General features: G+C 52.7%; 3 protein-coding genes across 3 annotated transcripts in view; all 3 read right to left on the bottom strand.

The window, feature by feature from the left end:
* The window catches only part of LOC103901170 (hemoglobin subunit beta-like), a 20111-nt gene extending 18597 nt beyond the window's left edge, over positions 1–1514 (bottom strand). The window contains exons 1-3 of the mRNA XM_009282008.2: positions 1313–1514; positions 976–1198; positions 4–27 (exon numbers count right to left, since the gene is read on the bottom strand). Of these exons, the coding sequence (XP_009280283.1) occupies positions 4–27; positions 976–1198; positions 1313–1404 (339 nt within the window). The 5' untranslated portion in view covers positions 1405–1514. The remainder of the gene's footprint in view (positions 1–3; positions 28–975; positions 1199–1312) is intronic.
* A 1828-nt stretch (positions 1515–3342) lies between these two features.
* On the bottom strand, positions 3343–4837 carry LOC103901141 (hemoglobin subunit beta). Its single transcript, XM_009281983.2, has 3 exons — positions 4672–4837; positions 4337–4559; positions 3343–3578 (listed from the first exon to the last, which is right to left on the bottom strand). Exons 1-3 carry the CDS (start codon positions 4761–4763, stop codon positions 3450–3452), a joined length of 444 nt encoding a protein of 147 aa, XP_009280258.1. The 5' UTR covers positions 4764–4837; the 3' UTR covers positions 3343–3449.
* Positions 4838–10599: 5762 nt separating this feature from the next.
* LOC103901140 (hemoglobin subunit rho) lies at positions 10600–12459 on the bottom strand. Its single transcript, XM_009281981.2, has 3 exons — positions 12338–12459; positions 11998–12220; positions 10600–10785 (listed from the first exon to the last, which is right to left on the bottom strand). Exons 1-3 carry the CDS (start codon positions 12427–12429, stop codon positions 10657–10659), a joined length of 444 nt encoding a protein of 147 aa, XP_009280256.1. The 5' UTR covers positions 12430–12459; the 3' UTR covers positions 10600–10656.
* Between the last annotated feature and the right edge of the window lie 8430 nt (positions 12460–20889).

Raw genomic sequence — 20889 nt, 5'->3', positions numbered from 1 at the left:
GGCGATGATCAGGATGTCACCCAGGAGCTGGGGGGACAAGAGCACCCTCGGGTTAGCAATGCCCAGGAGCCTGCAGATCCCCACGCAAGCACTCGCATTAGACCCAGGGAAACCTCCGGGCATTTTGTAGGTTTAAAAATCTCCCTGGAGTCCTTTTTAAGATGTACCTTAAACTTGTTCTCTGCTCTTACTCTAAAGATTCAAGTTCTGCTACTGCTATGGGAAAAGTAACCAAAAATTCTCAAGAAATTTTGTTGATTAAGTTTTTCTTCCTCCCTTCTGGCTTTGTTTGGGAGTTTCTCCCGAGCAGAAGACACAGCTGAGCGTCTGCTGCACGGCAGGGAGCCGGCACTCGGCACTGCAAAGCACCCTGGCATGAACAAGGAGCTCATGCTGACGCAGGGGAGATTGCCAGCACCAGTGACAAATGTCAGGGTTACTTCCCCACTAGGAAACTCTCAGCTGCAGAGACATGGGAGCCAAAGTTTTCTCTCCCTCTAGGTCCCACTCCTCTTTTGCTTTTGGCATCTAGCTGCCATCTCTTGCTCCTCGCTCATCTCTCCTTTCTCCTCCGTGCCAAGCTTTGCTCTTGCTCCTTCGCTTTCCCTTTAGCTCAAACCTCTTCCTGCTCAACAACTGCTTTTGCTTTACTCACCCCCTCCCTTTCCACACTGAAAACACCCCCTCACTGCCTTCCCGTCTCCTGTGCATCCTCACTTGCACCCTCCAGATGGTCCCTCCGTAACCATCACCTCTCAGCCCTTTTGGTGCTTTCTCACCACGCTGCAGGTTGGTCCCTTCCCTCTCTGTCCCTCTCCTGCATCTCCCTCTGGCCCCAACACCAGCCCCTCTTCCTCCTGCACCAGCATGTCTAGGGTAAATCCCTCACATGGTGGGGCTCGGGGTTAGGGGAGAAACTGCCTACAAAGATGCAGTGGGGAGGATGGGGGTCCCCCGGTCAGGAGCATGGCTCACCCTGAAGTTCTCGGGGTCCACATGCAGCTTGTCGCAGTGCAGCTCGGACAGCTGGGCAAAGGTGTTCTTGATGTTGTCCATGTTCTTGACGGCATCCCCAAAGGAGGTGAGCACTTTCTTGCCATGGGCACGGACCATAGGGTTGGCGAGGACGGCAGCGGGGCTGGAGAGGTTCCCAAAGGAAGCAAAGAACCTCTGGGTCCAGGGGTAGACGATCAGCAGCCTGGGGAGAGACAGAGGGACATTAGCAGACACACAGACATGTTAATGCTCCCGTGACTGGAGCGGTTTCTTTATCCCGTGTGCAGCTGAGGAGATGCCCATGAGCTGGACCTACCTGGCCAGGGCCTCAGCACCGCATTCGGCCACATTGACCTTGCCCCAGAGGCCGGTGATGAGCTGCTTCTCTTCGGCTGACCAGTGCACCATGGTGTCGGGTGGAGGGTAGCGTGTGGCTGCCGGCAGGTACGGAGGAAGTCTTGGCTTTTGCTCCCAAAGGGATCGCACGCTGGCGAGCGGGTCTCCCCGTCCCCACTTTTATACGCTATGCTGGGCCCCTCCTCTTCCCTGTGCACCCCTCCATTGGCTGGGCCCCCGGGGGGGGCCCCGCAGCCCTGGCACCCCAAGGGAGGGGATGCGGTGTCAGGGTGGGGCCCCAGGGCAAGATGCCCAGATCCACCACCGGAACGGGCTGGCGGGCCTCCCTCCCCCTGTCTTTGATTTCCAGCTCTGCAGCTCCCTACTGAAGGGTGGCGTTTATCTCCACGCAAAGTCCAAGCACGGCACCGTGCGAGTCCCGCATAAGCCCTTGGAGAAGGGTGCATGCAAGTCTTGGTGCCCCTCGGGTGGTGCAAACCACGGTGGGCTGCATGGTTGCGAGGCGGAAGACTCGGACTTGGGGCTGTTGGGTCCTCCCTCTGAATGCACCAGCGGTGTACAAGCAGTTTCTCTTTGTCCTCTTCTTGCAGGACCTGTCAGGCTTTGGGTTCTCCTTGTTCTTTCCTATCAGCTATTTAACAGTTTGCGAACTTTAGGGCAACACGAAGAAAACCATGGGCAGTGGCTTGTAGTCAGAGAGAGCTCCTGTCTCAAAGAGCCTGTTAGCAAAGGTCAAGCAAGGCTGGAAGGGAAATGTTACAACGCAGGGCGCACCAATTGCCTGCAGGGTGTTAGCTCTCAGGGGAAGCTCTCTCTCAGGAGAGGTAGGGAAGACTGGGTGTACTGGGTTCTGTGCAGATGCGCAGCAGGAGACAGTGCCTGACCTAGCGACTTGGCAGCTGGCGCAGCAGTGGTCCTCCCAAGTGGTGCGAGAAGCAGCTGGGTCTCCTGGGGCTGCACATCTGCTCCTGCTCCCTGCAGAGCGAGCTGGACATGGTGGGATGCAGGCGCTGGGGCCAGGGATGGAGCTTGTGGGGCCGGACCCAGGCAGCGCACTGGAATGCCAGCTGGTCCAGCGGTGTCTGGATGACCATGGAGCAACATGTTTGCATTGGCCATGGGCTGCAGGCTGCACTGGTTCTCCTCTGCCTGCTCACTTCAGGAGGGGACTTGGCCAAAGGACCCTGGGGCCACGCCTGGGGGGTGACACTGTTCCCCAGCCCTCTATGCTGAACAGTGCAGTGTTTACTGCAGACCTGATCTGGAGCCATTTGCTCTGCCTTCTCCCTGATAAGGGGGCGGGAGGAATTCACCACCCAGAAATCCCAAACGTGTCCCTGAACTGCTGTCGGTGCTGTGGGGATGCTGTGAGTCTGAAAGGAGGACAGGAGGCTGGTGAGGGCCATGGTCCTCTGCGTGGCATGGAGACTGTTCAGGGAATTTCATTTTGCTTGTGGAAAGTTAGATGTAGGGGCCAGTGAAAGCAGATGCTCTATCCTTCCTGTACATGAAATTACCATTCTTGGCATATTTTTTGCCATAATAGATAGTTGTGTCTATTACATTCTGTCTTTAATAATCTGAGAATGGTAATGATTTAGACAAAAAACAACAAAAAAAGCATTTTTCCTTCCACGAAGGAAGTTACAAATGATGGACCTAATCTCACTGCCACTTCTCCCACTGCATGTTTTTGTACAAAGTTTTGTTCCACTTAATCTGTGAAAGACTTAAAACATTAAACCCAATGATATTACCTGATGTCTCAAAAAAGCACCAGAGTATTTCTGTTCATATTTTGTAGTGTGTTTATTTGTTTTTTGTCTTGAATGTTCCCCTGGATTCTCCAGCTTAGACGAGTCTCACTTGCATGAATTCATAGACAAGACCGTGGCTCATGTTACCCCGTGTGTGTGAGCATCCCCTTCCCGTTCCCCAGCACCCCGGGGTGGCCCCCACCCCATTCCCACAGAGAGGCAGACACCTCTTCATGGCTGAAGCAGTTGGCGTTTATTTGGCAATTAGAGACCAGCAGAACCAGAGGATGTTTCCCCGTGAGCCGGGAGCATCTCCGGGCATGAATGCTTGCGGGATGCTCAGTGGTACTCGTGGGCCAGCGCATGGGCCACCACACGGACCATCTTCTGCCAGGCGGACTGGCAGGCGGGGGTGAAGTCCTTGCCGAAGTGGGCGGCCAGGACGATGATAAGGATGTCACCCAGGAGCTGGCAATGGAGGGAGGAGAAGCTGTCAGCCTGGTGCTGCCCCCCCACCTCCCTCCCCACCCTCGCACCACCCAGGTGTTCGCGCATGGACACCGGTTATTGGGGAATTCATCGCAAAGCAAGGAACGGATTTATCACAGCCCTGTGCAGAGCACCAGGCTCCTTGCACAGCTTGCATCTCTGGCACTCACCAGGATGCCTGGATGGGCTGGATCCTCCTCCCCAAACGCCTTCCTTTGCCTGCTGTGCAGTGTCCTTCCTCTGCTTCGACTGGGTTCCTCCTTTCCTTTCATATCCCTACCCACCCTTGCTTTCTCTTGGCTCAGATCCCCTCCTTCTGCTGAAGTGGCTGTGTTTATTTTCTCTCCTGGTTTAACCACTCCCTCATAGCCAAGCTCAGCTCTTCCCTCCAAACCCTGTCTCATTTTCTTCTCTTCTGGTCTCCAGCAGCTCCAAGCCAACGTTGCTTCCTACCGGCACGTATTCGACTCTGCATTTCATCCCCATCCACCTTGCCTGCCTGGGTCCCTTCTCTCACAGATCCCAGCTCCATAACTCATCTCTATTCTCCCCAAATATGCCTATTCACTCCCCTTTCCCCTCCACCGCCCCTGCCCTCAGCAGGCTCCCAGGCTCAGGCAGCCTCAGGGTTTCTCTCTAGGTCTCACTGACTATCAGACACCTCAGAGACCCCTAAAGTCCTCTCCAGAGAACAGAAACCTCTGCCCAGCTGAGGCTGGAGTCCGAGCACAGCTCACCCTGAAGTTCTCGGGGTCCACGTGCAGCTTCTCGCAGTGGAGTTTGCTCAGCTGAGCAAAACATTTCTTGATGTTGTCCAGGTTCTTGACGGCATCCCCAAAGGAGGTGAGCACTTTCTTGCCATGGGCATGGACCATAGGGTTGCCGAGGATGGCAGTGGGGCTGGAGAGGTTCCCGAAGGAAGCGAAGAACCTCTGGGTCCAGGGGTAGACGATCAGCAGCCTGGGGAGAGATGGAGGGACACAAGCGGACACAGACATGTTAATGCTCCCGTGACTGGAGCGGTTTCTTTATCCAGGGTGCAGCTGAGCAGATGCCCGGGAGCTGGACCTACCTGGCCAGGGCCTCGGCACCGCATTCGGCCACATTGACCTTGCCCCAGAGGCCGGTGATGAGCTGCTTCTCTTCGGCTGACCAGTGCACCATGGTGTCGAGCAAGAGGGTTTGTCTGGGGCTTCCCTAACAATGATGAGGAAGTGGAGCCGAAGTCTGCCCCAGGGATTTTTATATACTAGTAACGGCTTGTCCTAATCTCAGTTCACGTAGCTATTGGTTGGGGCTGGGGAGGCATCTGGGCTGCGCAAGGAAAGATAGCAATTTTGGATGCTGTCCAAGGGGAAAAGAGGCCCTTTCCCCCCTCTGCCTTTGAGTGGACAAGCATCATCTCATACCCATGCACTTGTATTCGCAGCCCCGAGTGCAGGTGGAGCTGCCTGCATGGCTCCTCCCCGGCTGCAGGTTTCTAGTATTGCAGAGGCAGATGGAGGCTGGGGGTGAACATGTGCTGCAGACCCAAGAAGACAGGCAGTGACGTTCAAAGAGTTTGCAGTCTCCGCCTTGACCGTGTTTTCAGACTTGTAATGGTGCATTGGTGCCCTGCACTCCTGGGATTCATCCTGAACAGCTCTAGGCGTCATCCACCCCAGCTCAAAGGACCAGAGGCTTACTGGGAAACAAGGATTGAATGATCACTTCCAAATCTAGGCCCCATGCTTTAAATGCATTTACATTTCTTGTCTGTCCTGGCAAAGAGCTTCAGAGTTGTTGTCCATCATCATTGTCCATCATTGTTGTCCATGCTGTTCTGAGCCTAAGCTCTCCTATTTCCCATCTCCAGTGCAATTCCCTGTCCTCAAAGTGGATCCACCTTGAAGGCACAAATCTGAATTACAGGTCTCAAGAGCACGGTGTTACCCCTAGCCTTAGTCCTATGAGGAGTACAAGCCAGACATGTCACCCATGTGGACAGTCAGTTGCACCTGATGCCAGTGGGAGTCTAGGACCAGGCTGTACTGTGCAAAACCAGTCCAATGTTAATTTTATCTACTGGCCCTCCAGGAAGAGGACAACACAGCATTTTATTTTAGATTTTGAATGCCTCATTACTATATGGGGCTGATGACTGTCCCTTAGTCTAATAACTGGGTGGCTTTGGGGCACAGTTCTGAGCCTGACCAAATCAGAAATGGGGTGTACATGAAATAAAAGGCAGAACCAAATAGGGAACCATGCTTATTTTTTCAGACTGCTAGCAGAAATATGCAATAAAACCTTGTCTGCATGGCAAAAGTTCGATGGTTTTGCTATATCAGGCACTAGCACTAAGAAACTCTTGAGTGCAGACACTGCTTATACCTGAAAAAAGAGTTCTTTTGATATATAACATTCCTCATACCCCAAAAGAAATAAGCTGCCCTGGCAAAGCAGCATTTCTACTGTTGGTAGAGCTGTCTTGATCAGATTGCTTGTTCACATAAAACAATTCAGCCCTAAGAAACATCCTTGCAGGGATGATCTCTCACTGCATGTGGGATGAAGTCTGTCCTCTTGTCTTCTTGGCAACTGTCTTTACAAATCTGAAGAGGACTATCTTTTCTCTTATCTGCCTGCTCCAAATAAAACCATCAGTAAGTTCTTCCAGCCTTAGCTCTGGTCAATACCATTACTTCCTGCAGTTACTATATCTTCGGAAGTTGTGACTTTTTTCCACCCTCCTACTTGACAGAGCATCTCAATCCAAGGTGTTTCCTACTAACAGGGGAGGCTGTCAAAGAATAAAAGTATTCTTACCAGTATAATTTTGCAAACAAGGTCCTGATGCACTGTAGGATGCATTGATGCACTTAAAATCATGTAAGAAGTCTGTGATACAGTCAGGTACTGAGCTCTGCTTTCAGCTGTAACTGGTGACCTGACCTTAAACTAAATTCTCTTAACTGCAACTCTAGTTCTGCTATGTGTGCAAATAGGTTCATGCACGTGCTTTCTCAGTTAATATAGACATAAGAAATGAGGAGGCTGTAACATCAGTAAATTGCTCTGCGGACACAGCTTCCAGATTCTTTATTAGCAGAGTGGACTGGTGAGCTGGTGGCATCATTCCTACGGTACCTCGGCACCAGAGCAGTTTGGATGCACCATCCCACGAGGGCAGTTTCAAATGCCCATCCCAGGCATGAGGTGAGATGCTAAACCAAGAGAAGACACAAAGGATGAACAACTCCTGCGGCTTGCTGAGCTTCACCTTCTCTTTCCTTCCTTCTCATTCAGCCTGGCTCTCTCCAGCCTGCGCGGCTCCTCCTTGCTCACTGCTGTGGGCAGCAGCATCTCCCGAGCTCGCTGTGTCCCCGCTGGAGAACATTGTCCCATCCTGGCAAGTGATTCCTTCAAAGGGCTTTTCACATCATCTCCAGCAATTGCATTAGTGCCACAGGGCAGTTAGCTGACAGAAGGAAAAAACATGAGATTAAACTCCCTGTGAAAGACTTCCAAGGGCTTTTTTGTTTTAAGATTAGTTAGCCACAAAGACATTTTAAGGAAACCTGCTATGTTGGGCAGGCCCAGAGGCTGTTTACAACAGTTGGGCAGCGGTCCATAACACCATCAGAGGCACGAGCCCGCTGTCAAGCAGATACAGCCCCGAAGGTGCCTGCAAGGATGGCAGGGTGATCTCGGGCAGGACACCACGAGCGTTTGCTGTAAGCAGCCCTGTACGCTGTGAGAGGGCAGAGAGACACTTGGCAAAAAACAAAGGCACGACAGCCCAGACAGTCACAGCCCTGTGCTCTGCTTGGGGCTTCTCCTGGGGATCCATCCATCTCATCCATTTTTATAAGAAAGAGTTTATCTTAAGTACATTTTTAAATCACCTGCTTTATGGCTTGGGGGCAGAGGCCTGGCTGGCAATTTTTGGATGCTCAGAGCTCCCAGCACAGGGGTTGTCTGTTGGGGGGTCTGTTTGGTGGCACAGGGTGGGAGGGGAAATGTTCATCACAACGTGCCAAGTAGAGGCAATTTCTGTAGCTTTATTCCAGTTCACAGAGTCAAAGGGAGATCTCCTTTCCCGTAGTGCACCCACAGCAATACCTTGCAGCATGCTTATCCCCAGCTTATCCCCAGAAGGAAAACTAGGGCCCCTTTTGCCATCTGCCTGGAATGGATTTCACTATGTCCAGGACTCTTCCCTCGAGCATCCTTCCAGCCAGCTGTTCCCTTTGGTGTGGGTGGAAGATCCCCTAAGTCGTTCTTCATCTCTTGGCCCCACACTGGGCCATGTCCACTTCCACAGACGGGAATCTTCCCTTTTTATAGATAAACCATCCTGATGATGGCAAAAGGCAGCTACAGTGACAGCCTTGTTGAAACAAGCAGAATTTATTGGTCACTCTGATTGCAGCAGGCTGTGTCCCATGCCAAGCTTTACCAGAGCCCTTATCAGCAGGAGTGGCAGCTGTACCCAGCCTCTGCCGCTCTGGATCCAGGCCAGCCTCTTCTCTCTCCTCCAAAACATGCCATTTCTTGTATCTTAAGCCAGTAGGTCTTGAGGGTGTCTTTGTTCCCCCTTTATTTGCTGTGATCTTCCTTTCCCAGCTGAACTGCCCTGTCTGGGCTCATCCCACTCTGTGCCAGCATCTTGTGGTCTCCCAGCTAAGGGCAGGAGTGGAAGCAGCAGACAGCAAAAAGGGAATGTGCGTCAGCCAGCCCTGCCTTGGTCAGGCCATGGAGGGCTGGAACCACTTCGAAGGGACTCTGGGCTCCAAAAGGCTGTTTGCACCATGCAGAGATCCTGGGGCTCACGGCGAGCATCTGGGGCTCACTGAAGTGGCATAACAGAGGGCAAGGCAGGAGTCAGGTCCTGAACACGAGCCAACTGCTGTTAGCGAACTGCTAAGGACGAAGCTGATGGCTCACGGTCCCCTGGGCACTTCGTGGCTCCCAGCCCTGCCCGAGCATCCCAGCGTCGCTCTGCACCACCACTGCAGAAATGCCCCAATGGCCATTTTATCCCATGGCAAAACACCAGCACTGCATTTGCCCCCTGTCGCTGTGCTGGTGAGGCTGGGCTCTCCTCCCCAAAGAGGGCAGTCTGCACAGCTTGATGGCCTGGAAATGCACATTTGATTCCTGCTTTCCCACCAGCTGCTGGAGGTGCTTTGGTCGAGCCGCTTCCCCTGTGCTGCTCCATTCCCTGGCTGCAAAGGAGGGAGGCACTGCTGACACTGCTTCCTCTGTAAAGACCTGTTAGAGCTACTGATGCAACACTGCTAGGACTAGCAGTGTCATTTCAACACCAGGCTTGCCGTGGTGTTCGTCTAGCCTGCATCCAGGGCTTGCCTCTAACCCCTCTTTGGGGTCAGATGGGCTGTTGGTGATCGTAACTTTGCTCTTGCTTCACACAAGGGAGGGGCAACTCTCACTTGGAAAGCCTGGCACACTGGCTCTGCAACACCACCACCGCATCCTGCCCCTTGCCTGTACCTCTAATTGCAGATTAAGGCTGACAGGACCATCCAGGTGCTGACCATAGTGCACAGTCAGGGAGCAGGACACGCTCCACATCACCACTGGGATGTGTCCATGGCCCAGGGTGGGAGAGGAGGAACAGAACGATTAAGACATTCACAGACACTGGGGCAAAAACACATTGCTGAGGTCCACAGCCACTGTGCAAGCGTTTGCTGGTTTGGGACCCAGAGGTACATAACACACGAACAGACCGAGTGTGTGCCGTTGGATGCACCCACAGTCATTTTGCTACTGCTACGTCTGCCCGTGCCTCAAGTGCAGGAGACCTTTTCTGTTTGGTGGCAACTTCCAAGGTTTTGAACTGCACTTTTGTGCTAACTGGAACAGGACATTGAGAACGGTCTTACCTCCTGAAATCATGCTGAAATGCCCATTTGCTGACTGAAAGGAGAATGACGTGCTGCAGGAAAGCTGGACTGGTTTCTGGGGTTTTTTTCTTTTTCTTTTCCCCCAGACGAGGATGTTCTTGGCACTGCCAGCGGGGCTGGATCCTTTGCCTGTCAGACAGGCTATCTGTGTAGGATAGAGGGGTCATAAGTGCAAATCCCTGCTTTATCAGGAAGAAGGCAGAAAATTTATTCCTAAATCAGGCAAAACAAGGATTTCATCATTCTGAGACACTGACATGTCCGTCCTTGTTGCTTTTTAAGTTATTCCTGGAAAAGCATTGCTGAAACTGATGTACTTACGCAGAATCCTTCCATTCCAGTGAAAAAACATTCTTCCATTAAGCCAATCTGAGTAAAAAAAAGCTCTGATAGGTCCTGTTTAAAAGCTTCCCTCTTCCCCCCCTCTTGGGATCATACACATTTTCTTTCAGATATCTGAAATTCTGATCAAAATGCACAAGAGTAACGGTAAGAGCATTTTCATTGCTGATTCAGAAAATGCTTTGATCAACTTCTTAAAAATACATCAGTACTAAAATATGAAGGGACAAATTTCTGCCTAATCTAAGCTGGCTTCAGTGAATCTCTACAAATTTATATCCTTGCATGCATCACAGGTTGAGGGGTTTAGTGCCAGAGGGGCCTTTGCTTGCCCTGCAGCTTGGCTTTCTGCACAGAATAGGTCAGAAATCCCCACCCCCAGGCGATTTCAGCAAGCTCAGAGGTACTAGGTGGGCTGGGACGTGCCCATCGCTGGTTTAGAGGCCGGTATCCCCAGATGTCCCACTGGAGCTCCATATGCGAGAGGCACCCCAGCATCGCTTTGTGCGTGGAGGTCCAGGACCAGCCCTGCTGGGCAGGCAGCAAAAGGCAGCAGAAAGCAGGCTGATGTCTTTCGGAGAGAGCCCAAATAGCCAGGAAAAGTAGCCTCCCCTTTGGCCAGCCTGACTGCCTTTCTGGAGCATGATGCTCCCAGCAGCTGGAGCCTGTCTTCCCCCTTTCATGCTCCTTGCTCCCTCCCTCCCACCCCACAGGCGGCCGCAGAGACACAGGAGCACACTAATAAGTCCAGAAAATGTGTGGTTTTTTATTGACTGTTACAGACACATCTGCCTCCAGAGGGTTTAATGGTACTTGTAGGCCAGAGCATGGGCCACCACGCCGACCAGCTTCTGCCAAGTGGCCTGGCAGGTAGGGGTGAAGTCTTTGTTGAAGTGCGCGGCCAGCACAATGATGAGGATGTTTCCCAGGAGCTGGAGAGGAGAAGGAAGCAAATCAGGTCAACACGGTGCTGAGCACCCCTTCGCCCTGCACAGGACCCAGGGACCAGGGGCTGGAGGGAACCCAGCTCTCTGGGGGGTCCTGGAGACTGCAACCCAGGGAAGCTCTTTTAGCTGAATTCTCTGTGCAGGAAGATAGACAGTATCCACCTCCTCTGTCTCTGCTTCATCTCATACCTGCTTTTTCCAGCCTCTAGACTTTATTTCCAGACCTTTTCTGTCTTTTTTCTTTTTTTTTTTCCCTGCTGTGAAACCCCATGCCTACTTGAGCAGAGGGTTAGGTCAGTGTAAGGTCTACCTGCTACATCCCCAAAGTCAGGCTTAAACAGAGACTGAAACAGAGGCCATCAGCCATATCTAGCCCCCTCAGTCCCTTCCAGTCTGAACTGCTCCCTCTCTTCACCCACAGTGACTTCTCACCCCCCTGCACCCCGATCTCTTTTGCTTCATTCCGCTCCTGCTCCTCTCCCTCATCTGCTGACCTTGTGCCCATGCTCAGACCAGTCCTCTCTGTCTCTAATCCCAGTCTGCATCTCTTCCCATCAGTGTCCAGTCCCTGACCATCTCACACTTGCTCTTCCCTCTCCTCCCATGTCTGCCAGCCTTGGAAAAAGGGGAGACGAAGTGGTCCTCATCCCTGGGGCCAGGAGGTGCCAGGGAGAGGCTGCACATGGCACCGACACAGCGGCAGCACCCTTCAGGCACTTCCTTCCATGCTCTCCACCCTCAGCCCCACTTGGCCTCCCTGCATCCTTCTCCCGCTTTTCTCAAGCCATGCCTGCATGAGCCTCCAGGCTTTCAGAGCATGTCCCTATATTTGTCCCCAAACCCCTCACAGCCTGGAGCCTGGCATTTCCCTGGCATTATCAAATGCCCAACCTTCCCCACTCCCCTAATTTCCATCCAAGCCAGCCCCTTTCTGTTTGGGAACTGAAATATATGTTATTTATGCTTGTTTGAAACCCTCCAGGCACTGAGATACTCTGCAGGATGGAGGGAGAGAGGGTCAAGCCCCAAGCGCAGCTCACCCTGAAGTTCTCAGGGTACATGCAGCTCCCCTCTTCCTCCTGCACCAGCATGTCTAGGGTAAATCCCTCACATGGTGGGGCTCGGGGTTAGGGGAGAAACTGCCTACAAAGATGCAGTGGGGAGGATGGGGGTCCCCCGGTCAGGAGCATGGCTCACCCTGAAGTTCTCGGGGTCCACATGCAGCTTCTCGCAGTGCAGCTCAGACAGCTTGGCATAGGTCGCCTTGAGGTTTTCCAGGTTCTTCACGGCTTCCCCGAAGGAGGTGAGCACTTTCTTGCCATGGGCACGGACCTTGGGGTTGCCAATGATTGCAGTGGGGCTGGAGAGGTTCCCGAAGGAAGCGAAGAACCTCTGGGTCCAGGGGTAGACGATCAGCAGCCTGGGGAGAGATGGGGGGACACAAGCAGACACAGACACTGTTAATGCTCCCAAATGCAATTGCCACGGTTTCTCTATCCAGGGTGCAGCTGAGCAGATGCCCGGGAGCTGGACCTACCTGGCCAGGGCCTCGGCACCGCATTCCTCCACATTGACCTTGCTCCAGACGCTGGCGATGAGCTGCTTCTCTTCGGCTGACCAGTGCACCATGGTGGCAGGCGGCTTTGCTCAGAGCTGCAGGAGGACACAGACCCTGTAGCTGAGCTGCAGACCCCGTAGCTGAGCTGCAGACCCCATAGAGGCTTTTATCCCCTGCCGGCAGCTCCTCCCCATCCTGCGCTGCGGGGTCATTGGCTGGGGCCGGGGTGGGGGGTCCCCACCAGCGGTGGGTCGGTCTGTCCATGGAGTGGTCAGTCTGCAGTGAGGTGTGGTCTTCAAGTAAAAAGCCCTGTGATTTGCTTAACAGGCAGGCTCGGGACACAATATCCTCTTATCTCCCTCTCCTTCCCCCTGTGACTGCCTGCTCACCGCAGGCGTGCACATGCCACCCCATGCCCTGCAGCCTGCAGCAGGCACTGACCCATGTGCAAGGTGCATTACAACAGCTTCATGCCGGCAGCACCCAACCTTGCAGTCCTCTGCAGGATTTACAGGCTCTCTAAACTTGAGGGGTATTTCTCTGATGGGATAGACGACCATAGATTTATGAACTTCGGCACTTCACAGACCATTCTGCATGGGAGCACACTCTTGGGGATGCTGAGTGCTGTTGCCTTTGGCCGCAGCTCTGCAGCTCTGGGCACACAGACCCACAGAGAAACCCCTGTTCATTTTCCTAAGCAGGCACCTTTCATCAGGCGAAAGTGTGGAAAACGTCAGCCTGTCAGTCCAGTTCCTCCACACCTGAACCGTGTGCTGGAGATCTACGATGTGCAGCCATGCTTGGTGTTAATGAAACAAAGATGACCTCCTCGTGCTCCGGGTTTCGAGGAATACCTGTGTGGGATGCCGGTGCTGGGGCAGGCTGTGACCGGGGGCAGACTACTCTGGTCTTTTAGTGTGTTTACAGTATTAGCAAGGCAGGCACTTCACTGGCCTCTCCCTGCTGGGAAATTAAATGCCTTGCACAAGGATAGCAGGACCCACCATGTTACAACCAGACCAGCAATATCCATTCCCATCAGTTCAGTGTCTGACCAGTCTTTTGTTTGACTCTGGGTGTCACTTTCCCGTTGAACTACATGGGTATTTTCCTGGTTTTCAACCTTCAGGTGACGCTGTGCTCCCATGCTCAGAAAGGCAAAGCCAGGATGCATAAGGTGTAGGGCATCCTGACAAGACCGTGGCCTTTGGGTCTGTCTGTAGGCAGTCTAGGAGGTTTCATCCAGACCTCTGACCCATTCCAGTTGCAGATCGATACTGGTCCATTGATCTCATCGGAGCCACACTGAGCAGTGGCACAAGCCCATCACTATGATCCAGTTGGGGTGGTTTACATCTGTAGTCATGTTTCAGCTCCTTGCCACAGGGTCCTAGGAGGCATTATTCATTTTTTAAATTTTTTTAATTCTAGGCAAGGCCCACAGGCCCCTTTCAGCAGCAAGCAAGCCACCAGAGTGGTCTGATAACACAATGTGGAGCGGAGGCTGCTCAGTGCAGATAAATGTACTGTGCAGGTGGCCAGTGCTTGCTTTAGTTTCCTCACCTAAAGAGCAGACATGCAGTCACACCCTCAGTCCTTAAGGAGATCTGAAGACTTCAGAAGTTGTCAATTTCCAATAAGACAGGACTCAAAGAGTGAAATCAAATATGTGCAATGCTAAATTCACAGGCAGATATTCCCATCATGCGAGTCAGCCAGCCCATACAGCTGAGCACAGAGCTGACCAAAACAGCTGTATGCTCAGCTGGGGGATGACAATAAATGACCTAGCATGGCCTTTTTATTTATTACTTCTCTCATCCTATAGTCTGCATATCCTCACAGACCCACAGTGAAAATAAAATCCAAGCTACATCTGGGTCTATTATTAGCAATGCATTTGCCTCATCTGTGACAGGAGACTCATTTTCAGCTCTGCAGAGCTGAACTTTAAAAAAGAAAAGATAATGATGCTTTTCTTCTGCATTTGAACCAGCAGCATGAAAAAGCTCAAGGAGGGGTGGCAGAGAGCAGGAGGAGTGCGAAGCTGGGACAAGCAGGACAACATCAAACAAACACAGAGACTTGGAGGAGGGTATTAACTGCAGTATTAATATTAAAAAAAATGTGGTTAATAAATGCTGTTTTTCTGGACTCTGCAGAAAAGCAGGCAGAGACGTGGCTTGTAGTGAGAAACCTCAGGTCCTGGTCCCACGCTTTGACCCATTCAGGGTCTGTTTTTGCTGGTGCAGTTGTGGGAGCAGGACCACTTCTTCACAGGATGGTTAACGATGGTCACAAAGAGCTGAGAGAAAGGGGAAGGGGCAAGGCAGGGGAAACAGAAGGAAGAGAGGCTGAAGTCATTCCAGCTGTTTCATCGAGGCAAGCTCATTTGGTGCTGCTCTTCTGTACTGACTCCTTTTAATTCATACCCACAGTGATTCTTTAAACCCTTTAAATCCCGTAGGACAGGCACTCATAGAAAAGGAATAATAGCAGGTGAATCAGCCAGCTGATCGGGTTAGGGTCATATCTGAGACTTGTACGCCTCTGGATGTGGAGAGTTCATAATAGCAATGACCTTTTACAGCCATTCTGGGCTGTAAATTCATATATGAGCTTCAGCCTACTCCTACCTCACTGGTCCTTTTGGCTGTGTCCAGTCTAGCACTGGTGCCTTGATTTAACTTGAAGCCCAGAGCGAACTTCCCACCACCACACTGCTAATGCATGTACCCTGTAAAGGGTTGCTCCAGAAAATGGTGCTTGGGGCAAAAGGGGACTTCAGGTTACTGTCCAGGTGAACCCCAAATTCGGGACCAGAGCAAAGCCTTATGTAATGCTCACAGACCATAAGCAAACCAGCAGACCTGCTGCTATAAACCCATTCAGGATGTCGTCAATGACGAATTTGGGGAAATGCAGAGCAGCAGCAGGCTGGTCTGAATCACCATAACTTATACAACTTTCCCTGGTTGGGACTGTCTGGTTACTAGCCTGAACATGAAAGCCAAGGAGAATTTCTGAAAATGCAATTTTTTTTCCTTAGGAGGAAAGGGAGAATAGGAAAGACCACAAACAGAAGAGGTGCGGGCGCACCACGGTGGACATTCGGAGCAGACTGGAGTTTTACAGCAAGCAGGCAGAGAGCTTGATGTTATTACCACAAGGAAAGTTATCTAATTTAGCTGTGGCTCATCGCCTGAGGCACTCTGCTTTCAACACAAAGACATTTCAAATTGTTTCTGTGCCGTAACAATAAACTAAGGGAAAATATAACTGCAGGTTAAATGAATGCCTCTCTGTACCTAATGTGGATCTCTAATTTCAGGATCCACGTTTAACCCTTTGTACCCTTTAGGCCTGACTCCAAGAGGTGCAGAGCACCCCTTGCTCTGACTGCTCTGGCCTGAATTTCATGCCACATAATGACTTACTTATCATGCAAGCATGGGCCTCTGTGTTTTAATTGACTTAGAGCCTTTTACTGTATTGCTTTAAGTTTGTAGGAAATCTCCTGGGTCTGAAATTTGGGTCTCAGGTGACACTGTCTGGAGGGTGGGGGCTGGTTGCAACAGAAATGCACAGAGGACCTCCAGGGCATGGCAGGAGATGTGACCTGACCCTGTTCGTACATCCTTGTCCCTATATCCCTGTAAAGGGATTCACCGGGACATACTCAGCCCTAAAGCCAGTACAGTGTCATAGGCTATGGGGGGTCAGAGCTGAGTGAGGTGAAGGGATGAGAGGCACAAGGTCAGGCATAAGAGCCAGGATATTCAGGGAAAAGCTAAAGATTTAATTAAACAGCTTCTGAGTTATCCCTCAACACAAGAACTTGAGTAAAAGCAATCCAGAAATAGGCAAAAGCAGGTTTTTTTTTATTCATGATGAGCTGTCTCCAGGACAGTCTCATTTGAGGCAGTGTTTTTCTTGCCTATAACCAATTTGATGGTTTGCTCTCACCCCTCACCCTCGCTGGGGTTTTCATCTGCTCAGCACAAGAGGGACACAGGCTCCTGGCAAGAGGGTCCAGCCTGTGGCTTCCTACCAGAACCTCTGCCCTGAGATGCAAAATGAGTCCACACAAGCTCTGGGCTGGAGGGGACACCTGAGTGGGACAGCTCGAGTGAGGGACATGGTCGGTGCAGCACTTCCCAGGGTGCAGATGGGAAGAGCAACAGGGCAGGCGTTGAGGGAGCCAGTTGGGGTTTTCCAGCTGTGACCAGATGTGTGATGAGTCTCCATCGCAGCACGGTGCATATTTTGCTGCTGGACCGTGCTGCACCATTGCAGCACCACTTCTCCCAGAGCAGGGCTCTGCCTTGCTTTGCAGTGCTTGGGCCGGTGTAGCATCCCCGGCCGCAGCAATGTAGCATGACACCAAACTATCAGCCTGACAGAGGCTGGTCGGGACCCCGCCGCCCTGGCCGTGCCCAGCTCCCCCTCTATCACCTGCAGGCAGCCCATCGCCGCCCACGCCCTGCGAGACCCACGCTAGATAGCTCCTCGCCACCCTCGCTGCAACCCGAGATAAAAACCAGCGCCCGGCCATGCTCAAGATGTGACAGCCTGTTTTCTGCCCCTGGATTTAGCAGAAATGGGCTGGATTATTACTGGGGCTGGGGTCCGGCTCTGCTGCCCGCTGGCATATGGACAGCCGTGCAGGCATACCTCCATCCACACATCACCTGCCGCCATTTGCTAGTCACACCAGTGTGCAGCCCTGGTATCTATGGGGTAAATTGAGTTTTCCTAGCATTTTTTTCTCTTAGGGCAGGTGAGAGGTGTTACAGGACAGGATTTCAGGATGCCCTTCATCACTGCCTAGTGCCCAAAGGCAGTGTTCACACCAGAGCAAAGTGTGTACCAACACAGCGATCAGGAGGATGGGAGCTGACTTTCAGTCACCGAGCCCTCCCCTCTGCTCCTCTAGCAATGTGAGGATCCCTAAATGTGTGTTCCCCAGGGCACCTGGGCACTGCCAGAGCAGGAGGTGAGCAGAGGAGAGAGAAAGAGATGGAAAATCAGACCCACAGAAAAGGTCCCTTCTGGGGTCTCCTGCCCGTGTAGATTAAATAAGTGATTATAATACCACGGCATAACACAGTGCCATGAATTATAGTGCCCTGGTTAGGAAACCTACAAAGCAAAAAGCCCTCAGGCATTGACGCAGTCCTGTGTGTGACACTGAGTCCCTGTGCTCACACACTAAAATCCTGCAGTGCAACCGCTCTGCAGTCTCTTGCTGGCAATTCAGCTGAACTGTGGCTAATCCGAAAGTCCTGATCCTTGGTGGTTTGCAGTATCCCTGAGGTTCTGCAGGCACAAACAGTGTCTGGAGTTGGGGGCTGTTCTGGTGCCTTCGCCCTCCGGTGTCTCTGCACTCTGACAAGTCAGTGGGGAATTCCCATGGACTCAGCTTTTTTGCAAATGCAGCTCTGCTGATGCAGGGCTCAAACTCACAGTTGTCAATTCAGGAGAGCAGAAAGTGGCCAGAAAGACCCATTGCCCAGGGCTGGACCCTGGGTGCTTTACAGGCCCAGGAAGGGAAGAGCCGCAGAGCTGAACAGATGCTGGCACAGAAAGTCAGGATCAGCGCACGGAGCACAGAGGGTCTGGACTCCCCCGCTCTGGGACAGACTGGGGGGGGGAAATCCCTGTGGGACGGAGCCCAGCCCTTAGACAAGAGGTGTGAAACCTCCGCCTCTGAAAATCCTGTGGACTGGACTCCCCCGCTCTGGGATGGGGGGGGGAAATCCCTGTGGGACGGAGCCCAGCCCTTAGACAAGAGGTGTGAAACCTCCGCCTCTGAAAATCCTGGGGCTTTTGCAGTGCTCTCAAGGCACGCATGGCTGCAAATCTCAAGAGCGGGCACCAGCTGCCTCCTTTGCTCGGCTGCTAATGGTGTCCGATGCTGCCTTTCTCTACCACTTCCCCCAGCCCTTGGGGGGGGAAATCCCTGTGGGACGGAGCCCAGCCCTTAGACAAGAGGTGTGAAACCTCCGCCTCTGAAAATCCTGGGGCTTTTGCAGTGCTCTCAAGGCACGCATGGCTGCAAATCTCAAGAGCGGGCACCAGCTGCCTCCTTTGCTCGGCTGCTAATGGTGTCCGATGCTGCCTTTCTCTACCACTTCCCCCAGCCCTTGCCTGTGCTCATGCCTTGGGGAGCACTCTTACACCTGAAAGGTAAGGCTCCTCCTCTCCTCCCCACATCTTTCCTCACCTGTGGTCACTAAGGGAGCCCGGGGCTCCTTGGACAAACTGAGCCAAGTCTTGCTGCAGGAAGAGCAGAGGAGCCCGCTGCTCTGGGAAGAGCTTGGTTGTACTCATGCTGGGCAGAAGTACAGTGTGGAGAGCAGGTAACCCTCCACGTATTTAAACCCCAGAATAAGGGCAAATGGCCTTGCTTTCCCCCTAACAAGGCTCCAGCATCCTTTTTTCTAAGGAGCAGGTTAGCTCCAAGGGACCTAGCCAGTCCTCCCAGCACTACACCTGCTGCAAGTCTAGCTGGCTCTGCCTGTCATTGCTTTGCAGAAGGCTCCCTTAACCACAGACCCCCCCCACAAAAAGCCCCTAGCACTGGATGGGAACCATGAGAGCTGTGTCCCAGACCTTACAGTCCCAGGGCACTTGCTAATGAAAGATGTTCATATGAGCAAGGAATGTTCCTATGGGACCAAGAAGTGCATTGCTGAGCTCAGACAAGGACTTTCCTCCTCCTGTTTGTGGCATAGGATCAACTGGGTCAGGAACACATTTTCTGCATGGATTACGTTCCCCTGATGCCTTTCAAGCAGTTAATGCTGGCAATGGACAGAGCCAGACCTGTTTCTGTGTTGGGACTTGGTTTTAGGAAGGCAGAGAGGGAGACCTGACTCCAACCTGGCACATGTTACTTATTCAAGTAGCAAAAGTGACTGTGAAAATGGGATGGCACCTGGGGCAATCCCTTTGCAGCCACCGAGTAGCTGTTTGAGGGCTGCCTGCACCACGTACTCCTCACATGAGAGAGCAGCCCCCTGCCCTGGGTGATGCACCAAAACCCTGTGTTTGGGGCAGCCCTTGGCAGAGCCTCTCTCCAGCTGCCCTGCCAGAGGCCCTGGTGTTCAGCAGCTCATCCCAGCACCTCTGTGGTCCCAGGACTTGTGGGTGAATCAGGGACTGGCCTAAAGTTCGTTACTAATTTTGCTCAGCTCTCCACAGCACCAAGCCATCATCCCGGCATCGTGCACTAGGCAGATCTCCTTTCTCCCAGGGAGTCCCAAATAATAGCATCTCTGTGGGGCTGAGCTGAGACGGAGATCAGGGAATGTTCCACAGACCCTGTTTCACCCCAGCCCAGAGGGACACTTTATTGTGAGGGTCTTCTTCAGACATCCAGGCAGAAAGGCAGCTCTGAAACCAGCATCGCCTGCCTGACAGAGCCAGACGGGGCTCTCACTCCCATGCCCAGGACTCAAGTCCATTTTCTGCAGCAGGATGTTTTAGCTATTTCTGCCGTATTGCTGTGGCAGGCTCTAAATTGAGTGCAATGAGTTTGCACCAGCACCGGGCACCCGCAGCAGGGTGCTGAGTCACGGCAGCATCTCCCAGCCCGGCTGCAGCGTGGGGCTGCGGCAGGGCGATAACTCAGACGGCACAAACAGGAGCCCGGCTGCGCAGAGATAAGGCAGCCCTTGGCCAAGGAGCAGCATTCCCCATTATGCTGTGTCAGACTTCTGACGCAGCAGAAAATATTTCTGCTGAGGCAGTGTGGCAACCAGCTGAAAAATATTTAGCTTTTTTTTTTTTTTCTTAGCGGAACCAGGAGAGAGAGGGCAGCTCTGGATTACCCGGGCGAGCATGGGCTGCTCACCCCTGCGGCAGCATGGTTTTCATACTGCCCTCCATCTCTGGAGCAGAGCCCATGGCAGGCTCAGGTGACTCATATTACCAAAGGGACGGTAGGATGTGTCCTGATAACCAGCCCCTCTTCTTCATCCTCCCCTCTTGCCCTGTTGCAAGTCTGTGTGTGGGGTGGGGTGAGTGGTGAAATGTGCCAGCTGCTTGTGAAACTTTTCCTATTTCCATAGAGGAGGGAGGCACACCACCTCGCTCCCTCTCCCAGAGAAAGGCTCTCAGGGGATCAGAAGGCTCCCCTGCTTCTCCCTGCACTGGCTGGCAGGCAGAGCTCCTTGTGGGGAAACTGAGGCATCAAACAGGGCGGCTGCTTGCCCAAAGTGCCATGAAATGCTCGTGGCAGGGCAGGATCCCCCTCAAGAAAGGGGGATGTTTGCTGTCCCATGCCCTCCTCCTACCCCAGGGATACAACAAGACATAATTCATAATACACAAGACATAATAAATGGGCTCATGAGAGGCAGGGGCTGCTTGACCAACCTGATCTCCTTCTATGACCAGGTGACCCGCCTAGTGGATGAGGGAAAGGCTGTGGATGTGGTCTACCTGGACTTCAGCAAGGCCTTTGACACCGTCTCCCACAGCAGTCTCCTAGAGAAGCTGGCGGCTCACGGCTTAGACAGGTG

This window comes from Aptenodytes forsteri, unplaced genomic scaffold (assembly GCF_000699145.1).
Source record: "Aptenodytes forsteri isolate BGI_AS27 unplaced genomic scaffold, ASM69914v1 Scaffold485, whole genome shotgun sequence".
In the NCBI taxonomy this organism is placed as follows: domain Eukaryota; kingdom Metazoa; phylum Chordata; class Aves; order Sphenisciformes; family Spheniscidae; genus Aptenodytes; species Aptenodytes forsteri.
This window is presented reverse-complemented; position numbering and strand designations above follow the sequence as displayed.